We start from the raw sequence: 12,130 nt of genomic DNA, 5'->3' as shown, positions 1-12,130 counted from the left end.
AAGAAATTTTGACAGGGAAGTATAAACTTAAACTTGAGTGGATGGCAGCTCAGCTCTGCAGCAGCAGATAACTTGAAATAAAATACCAGGAACTCATGAGTCGGCAGACCTGTACTCTTCCAAGAACCGCATGAATTTACAACACTGAAGTGTTTTCCAGTCTTCCAGAAAGACATTCCATCAGGGAAAATAAATATCTACAATGAACAAATAAGTAGCCCAGATGATTGCCATATTGAACCTGGAACCAAAGGTATTTGATAGTCTCTTTCATGATGCTCCTTCATGCCCATCTGCAGGTTACAAAGCCCTTGAGGCTTGTGCTACTGGATGTTGCGCTGTCAAGCTCGTCCCTTGAAGTCTGGCAAAGGAAAGTCACAAATCCCCACAGGGAATACCCATTTCTGTGCCACTCACATGTCTCTTGCAACACTTAGCTAACGGCACAGTTAGTATCCAGCGTGGTTGCTACGAACTCCACCTCTCCAGGCAAGTTTGGCCACGGAATTCCTTGCAGGATCATGAATTATGGGCTGCTTCTCTTCTTGGTGGCTGTCCTTCACCCAGGCGCAGCAGGGAATGAACATGCTGGTCTGTAAACATCAGTCCTTTGTAGGACATACTTAATTTTGACCACACGTCCTTCCTGAATCATAGAATAGAATACCTCAAATAATGGGACTGCCTTGACCCAAAAGTAAGGGTGTCAGCTGAACCAGCCTCCTTTAAATCTGTGGCGGACACTGGATCATCCTACAGATGATAAAACAATCCTGAAAATATGTAACTGCTATTGAAAAAACCAAAAATTAACTATGAAATATTAACCCTTGCCAGAAACATGAAAACAGATAACTGACTGATGCACAAAGAAGGCTCTTTCTAGAACTAACTCAAAAGATTTAAGGATGTGACTTTCCTTTTTTGGTAATGATTTTTTTTTATTTGCGTGAATTTGTATTTTGGCATTCCTATGCCTGGCAGGACACTAGTGGGTGCTCCAAGGCACTAGCATCCCTGGCAACATCTCTGCATCCCACTTATGGCTGCTTCTCCTGGCTCCATGGAGGATGAGGACGGGGAGCATTGCAGTGCTCCTCCAGAAGACATTCCCTTGGTCTTGCCACTGCTCTCCAGCTGGAAAGGATTTCCAACCACCAAATGAGCTTTGTAGGTGGCCTCACCAGGAGCTGGCCTTGCAGCACTGAACCTTCAGCAGCTTCACCCAGCCCCTGGTCTTCCTCCCTTAGCCCTCTCCATGTGATTCCAGCAGCTTCTCCAGGGCTGTTAACCTTTCTCTCAGGCCATGGCAGAAACCAACCCTGCAACCCAGAGACCACCTCCATGCCATGAGTGCACCCTCTCCAGAGGGCTTTGAGGCAAAAGATAGTCTGCCAGCAGCAAGGATTTCAGGCTCCATGGAATTTTTAAACCAGAGCTGGTAGCCAGTGCATGTTAAGATCACACTTTCCTCTTTGCAAAGGGCCCCACAAGGCAAATGAACACTGAACTAGCACATCCTGAAGTAATTAGCTCTCACTGTGCTCATTGCATTCCTGTACTGCCTTGTATCTAGCAACAATCCAGAGTGGAAGTAACATATTCCTAGATAATTGCACCAACTGCCACATCAAAAAAAAAAAAAGGTCCAATGCAGAAGAAATTTTTTTCTGGAAGCACAGGTGTTACTTGGCTTTCTTCTGGCGTTAACAATTTCTTGGCTTTTGTTTTTTAACTGTGGCCGTTGATGGCCAGATTCGGGCTTTGCATCTTGTCCCAAATGTTTTCCTCTGCACGCCCGTTACGCAGCGAGGCTCCTAAGGGCAAGGGTTTTTGGCACAAACCCGGAGCTGTTCACAGCGCTCAAGCACAGTGATTCTGCTCATGCCCCGAGGTTCAGGTAGCCCAAAGTTCACTGTAGGCTTGAGACACTCAACCAAACCCATGAAATAAGTGTCTTCCTCCTCTGAAGCCCTTTGACAGCCATGTGGAAATTAAGGAGGAAGCTTTAAAGATTACTTTTGTGCTTGGCCGCTCATGTCTGGTGCTTTTGGGTGCCTGGGGCATGATCGGCCATGGAGGCAATATCCACCGTTTCCTTCTGCTCCTAAAAAAACCAGATCCTCCAGAGAGAGAGATTTCATGAGCAAGGAACACACCTGACAACATACCAGTGCTGCCCTAATATAGACAATATCAACCCCAACAGTGTTCTGCTTCCTGTGGCTTCGTTTCCACAATTGCCCATTTTTGCAACTGATTGAAAAAAATAAAATCCAGGAAAGATCCTGTGCTGGCATAAACCATCATCTTTAGAAATCTGCAGAGTGCCAAGAGTGCACACAAGCAAAGCAAGCCCATCCCTCTGACAGGACAAGGCTTGGAGGAAAAAACAGTATCTTTCATTAGCTCAGTTGGTAAGCTTGGGAAAAGTGTTAAACTTGAGGCAAGAGCCCTTTTTCAAGCCCACAGTGGAAGCAGCTTCTTTCAAAGCTGAATGACAGTTAGGAGTAGTTATTCAGGGTTCAGTCCTCCTGACAAATTGCATTATTTATTTACTTCAAAGGAGAACTTCTAAGATGGAGAAACTTTAGCTTAAAGCCACAGATTGCTTTATAGACAAACCTTTTGTTTCACTGCAAGTCTTTGGAACTCTCTACATATTGTCTCCTTAGTTGAAAACTCAACATTTTCTGCCAATAACTAAGTTTTGCATGATTTCTGTAGAAGTGTACTGGGAGAAAACATCTGGGGGTTTTGTCCCTCTATGAAGCAACTGCTCAAGAAAATAAAGGAAATGCAATGCAGGTTGCTCAGCACAGCTCCTGCTTTTTGTTTGCAGAGGTGAGGGGTATTTCTTGGGGTATTTACAACCTCTCCAGAGCACCCTCCTTAGAGGTTTAATGCCATCATGGTACTTGGTAGTCACCTGGGCCACCAGGGACAGGCTCTCTGCTGTTACTCTTCATCACTTTCAGTATTTCCACCTCCTGTGCTCTTACCAGCGCAAGCTGCTGCCATCATTAAGAAGGTCTATCGTGACTTGAGTTGCCGAGTATGAGATAGAATCATAGAATCACTGAGGTTGGAAAAGACCTCTAAGATCATCTAGTCCAACTGCCTACCCAACACTACCACGACCACTAAACTATATACTGAAGTGCCACGTCTGCACATTTTTTTAACATCTCCAGGGACGGCGATTCCACCAGTTCCCTGGGGAGCCTGTTCCAATGCCTCACCATTCTGCTAGTAAAGAAATTTTTCCTAATATCCGATCTAAACCTCCTCTGGTGTGACTTGAGGCCACTTCCTCTTGTCCTATCATTAGTAACTTGGGAGAAGATATTGCAGCAATAAACAAGGGACGCTACCTGGCACAAAGAAGAGTGGTAAAAAACCCCAAGCTCAGCATCTCTATGATAAATTGCTCCAGCAGCTCTCACATAAAGAAGCAAGGAACCAGCTGAAGCAAAAAACAAATATCACAATGGCATGGTGGTGGGAAGAGCAGAAGGGCTCTTCCCACATCTTTGTTGCTTGTCCTGGGGAGCAGAGGATGGAGAGGGGACAGTGGGGGCACTGGGAGGGCAGTGGGGGCACTGGGAGGGCAGTGGCAGGGACCATGGGCATGATTTCTCCACCAAAACCAAACCCGATTCCCTGACCTGGCCTGGAGGATAATTTTAGTGCCGAGGGTGAAAGCCCACCCTCTCCCTCGGCGTGACAGGGGCCATAATGCAGAGCTGGCATCCCGGCTGCTGCTGTTTCAGGAACGTCAAAGCTGTCTGTCAGCACCAGGCAAGCGTGGGAAAAACCCCAGCAGGGAGCAGAGTGAGCACAGCAGGCTTCCCTTTCCTCTCCTCTCTTTTCTTTTCGCTCACGAGCCCCTTTGCCTGGCGTCACCAAAGCCTGAGCTGAGCCCAATTAACAGCGACGGCCGAGTGCTGAGCGCCTGAGCAACAACCCCACGCATGGAGCGGGCACGCAGTGGGCAAAGGGTAAAGTCTGCACGCATAGCACAGACGCATCGTTTTCTTACGTGCCACGAGGCAGAAAAACCTCCACGGGGCTGAGGTGCTGGAGTTGGCCCAGAGCTGTCACAGTCAGGAAGACAAGAGGAGGTGGGAAGCAGAATTATTGTTCCTGCTATGCACAGTGGGAAAGGAAGGAGCCTGAAGGAAGTTCCCATAGATGGGGTGGTGAAGAGAGGGATTCACCCCTCCTGTAAGACACATATTCCTGCAGCTGAACAGGTGGGTCACCGGTCACTCACTTGTGCCTGCACAATGTGCCCTGCTGGGCTATTTGTCCTTACTTCAACCCAAATATAGGACCATAGAATCACAGAACAGTTTTGGTTGGAAGAGACTTTCAAGATCTTGAAGAGACCTTCAAGATCCATATCAACACCACTAAACCATGTCCCTTAGCACAATATCTACTCGTCTCTTAAACACCTCAAGGGATGGCGACTCAGCCACCTCCCTGGGCAGCCTGTTCCAATGCCTGACAACCCTTTCAGCAAAGAAATTCTTCCAGTATTCAACCTGAACCTCCCCTGGCACAACTTAAGGCCCTTTCCCCTTGTCCCATCACATTGGAACTAAGTGCATCATTTTCTTCAGTACAATCTGTGCCAAAACAGTCCTATCAAACCACACAAATCTTTCCCCGGAGCATGTTAAACCAGTGTGTCCTCAAACAACGCTTGGAACTTTACCCTAGCAGCCTCATAGCTGTGTCTCAACCCTCTTAACCTACATATCTGACAACCTACTGTTTTCTGAGGCTACTCATTGGACCATAAGCTTTTCTCCCTCTCCCCTTACAAAGCAGTAAACGCTCAGAAGTGTTTTAAGGAGCCTTCCAAGCTTGATTCATTTGTTTCTAGGCCACGTGCAGGTGTGATGATTAAATCTGTATGTGCTTGAGTCCCTGTCATACATGCAAACTCCTGGAAAGCCAGCTGAGGGAGACCTCAGGATCTCTACAGTCAAGGACCTCTGTCTTTTTGTGGGGGTGCTCTTTTGAAATCTTCATTCCTCACAACTAGCCGACACTTTCCTTACGTGCCTTTCTGTCATGTGAGAACGTCCCACAGCTTCCCTCCAGCACGAGTCTGTGGTCCAGGATGCAAGTGATGCAGGATGTGATGTGGGAGACCTCCCATCGACTGGGATTTTGGGCAATTGCACCTGATCCAACACTTCTCTCACCATGGGTCACCTACACACAGTTCTTTGCATTTGGTTATGACTGGCACCACTCTTGCACTTAGGATAAGACTGCGAAATCGAAGAGATAAGGTCCAGATCAGATCCATTGGGTATCTAGGGGCTGATCTCCTACCGAAATAAAGGCAAGTGAGAGTTGTAAATGCCGTTTTGGAAGTGGACTCCACCACCATTAGGAAGTAAAGGGTGGTGGGAAGAGAGACGCAAGGTTGCAAGGAGTAAGCATGGGCACTGGAATGAAATGAACTTCAAGGTAGAAAACACGCTCATTTCATTAGAGCATCCCAAAATAAGAATATTCTGTTGTTTAAAGACTTCTTGACGAAAATTTACTTTGACTATGGATTATTGTATTTTTTCCTATGTTCCTCATGAAAGTTGGCAAGCCCTGGTAAATGGCAGCACTTCTATGATGTGCAGCATGGCTTGAGGCAAGAAAATCTGGCCCTAATACTAGAGTTAAGCAAACTGTCAATATAGGAACTGAACCAAATGCCCAGATCTCCTCCCCAAACTCAAACTAAACCTGTTTTGAGCCTCAGGAATGTTTGGTTAACTTTAAATAAAACAATGTCGCGTTTCTACACATCCTGCTTTCAGCAAAGCCTCCAAGCAGAAACACAAAAAAATATGGCAGGCAGATGGATGTTTGCACTTTTTCTGGCCCAGCTGAAACCAGGAAATCTCAGAAAACTAGCTCTGCCTCACAGGCTCTCCACTTCCCAGGTTCTGTCACTGTTACTCAAGAGAAAACAATGTAACTGACATACACACCAATTTACTATTAATTTTCCACCAGATAACCACGATAAACAAATTCCCCAGACAATGGGATATAAGAAACACACGTTTTTACTTGACTGTGGCAGCAACTTTATAGTTGTGGCAGCAACTATACGGCTGCTTTAAAGTCCTCTTATTCAGTCACTGACGTAGTTGCATAAAGACAGAATGTCTCGAGGAACTTGGTAACAAACCACGGCAAACGGTAACAAAGATAACAAAACAGGAACAGGCGTTTTGTGCTTCATGTTTGGTTGATGGCTAACTTAAAAGACCTAATCCAGAAATTTGTTGTTTGACATCTCCTTGACAAGGCTGTATTGAACTTGCAGAGCATAATCGTGAAGACAACAGCCCTGTTTCAGAGGTACACGTTTAGCCATGTATGCCCTGTATGTCACAGCAACATTTTTAAAGCGCTTCTGTGTAGTAGACTTTTGCAAATTAATCTTTAAAAGAACATTTAGTATTATTGCTAGAAATGACAACACTGTCAGCAAAACAGAGTATGAAGACTCTGATTACTCGGCTTTCTGCTCTACCATGACAAAGTCATTCCAAACCACACGGCACCACAGCTTCATGTTTGCCAGCCAGTTTTATTATATTTTCTGGATTTTAACAAGACACAGATATTAAGAAATGCATGTTAATCGTTGCCCTGATGAGAAAAATATGCAGTGAGCATTCAGGTTGTCACAAAAACTAGAGAAGGCGAGTACAGACTAAATGTATCAAGGAAACCCAATCCTTTTTTCCACCAGCACGTCTCAGGGAAATGGTCATGTCCAAAAGAAAATATTTTGAAGAACTATCTATTTTTCAGCAGGTTTGTGTGTATGCTTTCATTAGGCACAAGGCAAAGTAAAATGCCATTCTGACCATGGCTGTGAAAGCAAAACAACCACTGCAACTATTTGCTTATGTACAAAAAGCTATGAGCCAATAAAGCACTAAAAGCTTTCCCCGCATCTCTCCTCCAGAGACACCAAACTTCCCAGTGGTGCACTGGCTCCAGCTGGACAACTTCTGGCGCAAACAAGGAGCCAACAACATACGTGAGAGGACAAGAGTCTGGCTTTAAATATTTTGTTGCATATAATAAGGTTATAATTTGTAAATAATAAATAATAAGGTTCGAGGTGCTGATGGAATAGTAAATCAGGCAGGCATCAGTGGAGGGGGTGCAAAAGAAAGCAAGATTGTCACTTCTGCTTCAGAAATGGCCTTGCAGCCACAGAGGACGTGAGTCCTGGTTTGAAAGCACCAGGATAGATGTCTTCTGGAATTATAATGTAAAGGTGTTTTCATACTCTTTGAGTAAGGGCTTTTGAAAGTGGTTATAAAATATTAAAGCCATCTAAAGTGCGGTCCTTCTTAATCTCTTTGCATAGGTTAAAGCTAGTATTGCCTTGAAAAGTGAGTGCTAAAGTAAAATATGACAAAAATGTTTCATCACACCCTACTGGAACCCTTCACCAAGCGCACTAAATGCAAGAAAACTTTGGCTTACGTTTTTGGGGGTGTACCTCTCTCGCCTTTCCTTTCTTTCACGCCGTTCTCCCAAGAAACAGAAAACCACTTTTTGCATGTCAGCTAGCATTACACAAATAGAGCTACTCTGGTTTCTCCCCTGAAAGAAAAAAATCAGCTCAAATATTAGACTACCAGACTGCGCAAGAGCAGAAAGGAAAAAAGATAAACAAAAAAGAACAAATTTTCAGATGTACACTGTTTAAAATGGGGTGTTTTTCGGATGGGGTTGAGGTCTCACTCAGGATATATTTCCCCTTACCTCACGTCCACACAAGGAACAAAACCAATAAAATCCAGCTTTTCCTTCTAGATGTTGCCATTATTACAGTGCGTTTGTGCTTTATATTCTTGAAAAAATAAATAACGAAACCTTTCACAAAAGGAAAATCAGCCACAGCTTAAATAAATAGTATCTACAAATACTATCTTAGTGGTAACTATATAATACTGCAAGTGCATCATCAAACAGATTAATGTGATGAAAGAGATCTTTTGTGTCACACATTTTACTCAGTTAAATGTTGATGTTCCCTTTCAGGCGAACACTCACAATTCCCAAAAGAGCAACAATAAGCTTGAAAAAATTTGGGTTAGACGTCAGCAGCTGACGACTAATAACATCCTCTTGGCTAATATTTGTTTGCCCGGGGCAGCCCTTGTGTCCATCATCAGCATTCGTCCCTCATCTTCCTCAGCTGGCCTCTCTGGCAGGTGCTGGGTGGGGTGAACACCGAGGGGTCGGCGATGCCGAGCTGCAGATCAAAAAAGCGAGTGGAGGTCGTCACGCTGTAGTTCTTCGTGTAGGTTTCCTGTACTGGGTAACAGTCTTTGACCGTGTAAACGCCGACCCAGGATTCCACTGTAACCAAGCAGAAACGTGACCACTTTAGATGACAAGAGCAAACGAACGTGTCACAACGGTGTCAGTCAAAAAAAAATAATAAAAAAGGCCGTTCCTCCAGAGACGCCTACAGGCTGGAACTGCCTTTAATTCTGCCTTTATGCATGGCAACACCAAGAAAGAACACAAAACTGGTGTAATTTGGACACCACAATGATCTTCAACCTGAACATGCTGGTGTTGAGCACATTTCAAATCATGACACCACCATGGCATTGGTAGGTCACCTTTCCTGTAGGACCATCACTTCTGCTTGGTCCCAAATTTAGTCATGTTCTACAAAAGTCTGGTTTCTCTCCCCACTTATATGTCAGCACTCGTATCACCAGCAAAGCAGTGAAATGCTCTGTTTTCCTCAGAAGGCAAATTTTGGTGCTGTCAGCTTGGGTAGCACGGGGATGTTTCACCTTACACTCTTGTTCCTGCCAAGCTGAAAGGTGGAATTACTGGAAACCTATGGTCGATTCCACAACGTTGGCCCTCAACACATCCTCTGACACTCTAAAACACATTTGATTCCTTCCCATGCCCAGAAAGCTCTTAAGCTTCAGTTTAATTCCATGACATGCTTATCTCAGTGGTGTTCCCTTGCTCCTTCCCCTTGTCCTCCACCACTGCTTCTACTTTCACCACTTTGCTACTTCTCTAGTCAGTACCATCGAGGTGGTTTGCTCTGAACACCCTTCACTCTTAAATCTTTTATTAACGCCATGCACCTCTTCTGTGATCTTTCTCTACCCCTTCCATTGTACACCACTTCATGCAGCTGTTTTATGTATTTCAGATCTGTTGATAACACAAACTCACGAGGTTAAAATACAAAATTACCTACTGCCATCATAAATCAGTCCCTCTGGGGGATGCCTATAACAAATTCTCCCAGTCCCAAGGAGGCTTATTTTCTCTCTCAGCAGCAATCAAACATACTTATTTTCTGTCCTTCCAGTAAGCTAAGCAATATTTGAATATACTTCTCATACACCAAAAATATTCTGACCTCAGTGAGTTTGGTTTTCAGTATCCAGACATGGAGGCATTTTTTTTTCCCCTCAATACATCTTCTACCAGAATTTTGAATCAAAAAAATCAGGTAAAATACAATGCTACCAAGGTAGCCTATATCTCCACTGTAAGATTTATAATTTTAAAAGAAATATAATTTCTAGAATTAAAGCTAGTATTCAGTAAAAGGTGGATGGGGTAGACAACTTTAAGACATTATGAATGATTATATAGAAAATACTACAGGATAAAAATCACACGTCATTAACTGAATGTATCCGGATATTAAATTCCACAAAAGTTCCAAAACTACTGGATCTGAAAAACAAATTTCTTGGAGCGATAATTCGCCTTTTGTAGAACACAACAGGATGTATTGACCTAGTTTCAGAGGTCTAACAATCTCGTCCTTCATTTTCTACTTCATTCTTTGTACTTTTATTCAGGAAAGAAGTATTTTCCACTGGTTAAACGCTCAGGTTCATATTAGGCACTAATTATATTACCAAATAATCTCTAGAAAAATTTTGGATACAGGCTGCTGGAGCCAAATGCAAAATGACGCTGGTCCCATGCCAAAATCTGCATGATATGAACTAAAATCCAGTCAAATCCCTCAGACATATCTGATTCTGCTGAGATATCAAACATTTTCTTAATAAATTGCACTGATAAAATGATGTGCTGTGCCCTGGGTACAGTTATTATTTCTTCCAGCCAACTTTACAGAAACACGGAAAGCTGGGGTGAATGTGAATGATTTTCTTTACCCCTGGGTAGCAGAGACAATGATTATTATAAAGACGAAACAAATGCATACACATACATTTCCTGGCTGGTTTTCTGTCAGACCATTCCTGCACCATAACTTCATCTCCAGGCCCCCCAATGTAGTACTGGTCTTCATAAGTTGAATTGACAGGAATGTCATAGGGATCCCACGGCTCTGTCAGAGCAATCTTTGAGCAAAGTTTCGTAACTTGTTCAATCTGAAACATCACTGCATCTTTGTAGAGCAGTATGTACTCAAAGAATCTGAAACATAAAAAAAAAAAGCAGTTAATATATATAGTCTTTTTCTATACTAAGCAAGGAGCATTGCTGCTAAGTAAGCTTGCCTTTGACTTCTCAGTGTAAGGCCATTTTCTTTTGCATTAAACTTTGCCAAATTTTGAGATTATCTAACCAGTTCGGCTGAAAATTCCCAGGCTGCAAGCTTGTCTCAGCGGACTCTTTCCAAAATAAATAAATCAGGCTTAACTGGTTCAGCCATTTCTGAGAACAACAGAACAACCTTTCTGAGAACGACTGAGAGAAAAACACGTTATTATTCTGAGCTTTGTTTTGTTTTTTAATAACTGTTTCATTAAAAAAAAGCTCTAGTGCCTCCACGTTTTGGAGAACAGACTTGAAATTTGGCAGGGGAAAAGTTTTTATTAAAAGTTGCCCAGATTTGGTTAACTTATAAGCCTTTGAAAAAAAAGAACGCTTGCATAGGCTGGATAGATTCAATTCCCCATGAATGTGGCAGAGCCTTTTTCTGTGCTGGTTTAGATGTGGCATCTCACAGATGCTCCTCCACGGCAACCCGTGTAGCTTCATGGGACATGCCAGTGAAGGGAGAAGTACATGGTGCCAAATGAAGAACTGAGAGGCTCTCCCTAATGGCAAAGTTTGTCTCTGGCAGCGACCAGACTCAAGAAGTAGTAAAAGGAGAAATCAGAGGAGCAAAAGAGTAAGGCAGAGAGAAGAGGAGGTGTGGAGATCAATGAACTTGCGAGGCCAGAACGTAAGGTCAACAAAATGGAGAGTTAACAAGGATTTAAAAACAATCACCTAAGGAGTATGAAGTGACCAAGCCCTGTTCTGAGGAGTGATGACAAAGCTCTTCATGGACATTTTCATCTAGTTACTAGTCATAGTAGCTGGGTCTACCACAAACACTGTGGCTCCACCTTCTTACCTATAAAAAGCAGGTGGCATCCTTACCTTATAACTGGGGACAGAAACAGAGGGAGAGGGAAACCACTATTAGCAGAAACATCAGTTCATTTTGAATACACAATCAGAAACACCAAAAACCTAACTTCTCCGTGGTACTTGGCACTACCAATGTGAAGATGTGGCATTTCAGGATATAGTTTAGTGGTCATGGTAGTATTGGGTTGAGGATTGGACTAGATGATTCTTAGAGATCTTTTCCAACCTTAATGATTCTATGATTATCAACCAGATGATGAGTTGTTCAAAGCACAGCTGATATTTAAGTGACATTACCATCATTTTGCAAAAGAACAAAAAAGCAATATACTAGCAAAGCAGTACAAACTACTAGAAAGAAAAATTAAACTACATTTCTTTTTTAATTTAAAATTCTTAATTAAAACCTGTTTCACACAGAAATTTTATCAAAATTTTTAACAATCTTCTTCATATTTTCTTTTTCCTTATCCTTTCCTTTATAAATCATTTAATTGAATAAATATCTTCTGTTCTAAACTTTGTATCCTGTGAATAGATAGGATTTCGTGGACAATGTACCACCTTTACTTCAGTGAAACAATCACTCAAACTTCAACCTGACAAATGCACATATTTAATTTCTAGCACAGAGACGGCCACTGTGGCTCCAACAGATGGCCTGAATACTTACAGAACCCAAAAAATCACA

The 12,130-nt window shown here is 42.9% G+C and overlaps 1 protein-coding gene across 1 annotated transcript; it reads right to left on the bottom strand.

Annotated features, from left to right (window-relative positions):
- Positions 1-8,144: 8,144 nt before the first annotated feature.
- EPDR1 (ependymin related 1) lies at positions 8,145-10,494 on the bottom strand (the record flags this gene model as incomplete). Its single annotated transcript, XM_009872971.1, has 2 exons — positions 8,145-8,415; positions 10,286-10,494. Coding segments are annotated over 2 exons (400 nt in total), but the record flags the coding sequence as incomplete, so codon positions are not given.
- Between the last annotated feature and the right edge of the window lie 1,636 nt (positions 10,495-12,130).

This window comes from Apaloderma vittatum, unplaced genomic scaffold (genome assembly GCF_000703405.1).
Source record: "Apaloderma vittatum isolate BGI_N311 unplaced genomic scaffold, ASM70340v1 scaffold7807, whole genome shotgun sequence".
Classification (NCBI taxonomy): Eukaryota; Metazoa; Chordata; class Aves; order Trogoniformes; family Trogonidae; genus Apaloderma; species Apaloderma vittatum.
This window is presented reverse-complemented; position numbering and strand designations above follow the sequence as displayed.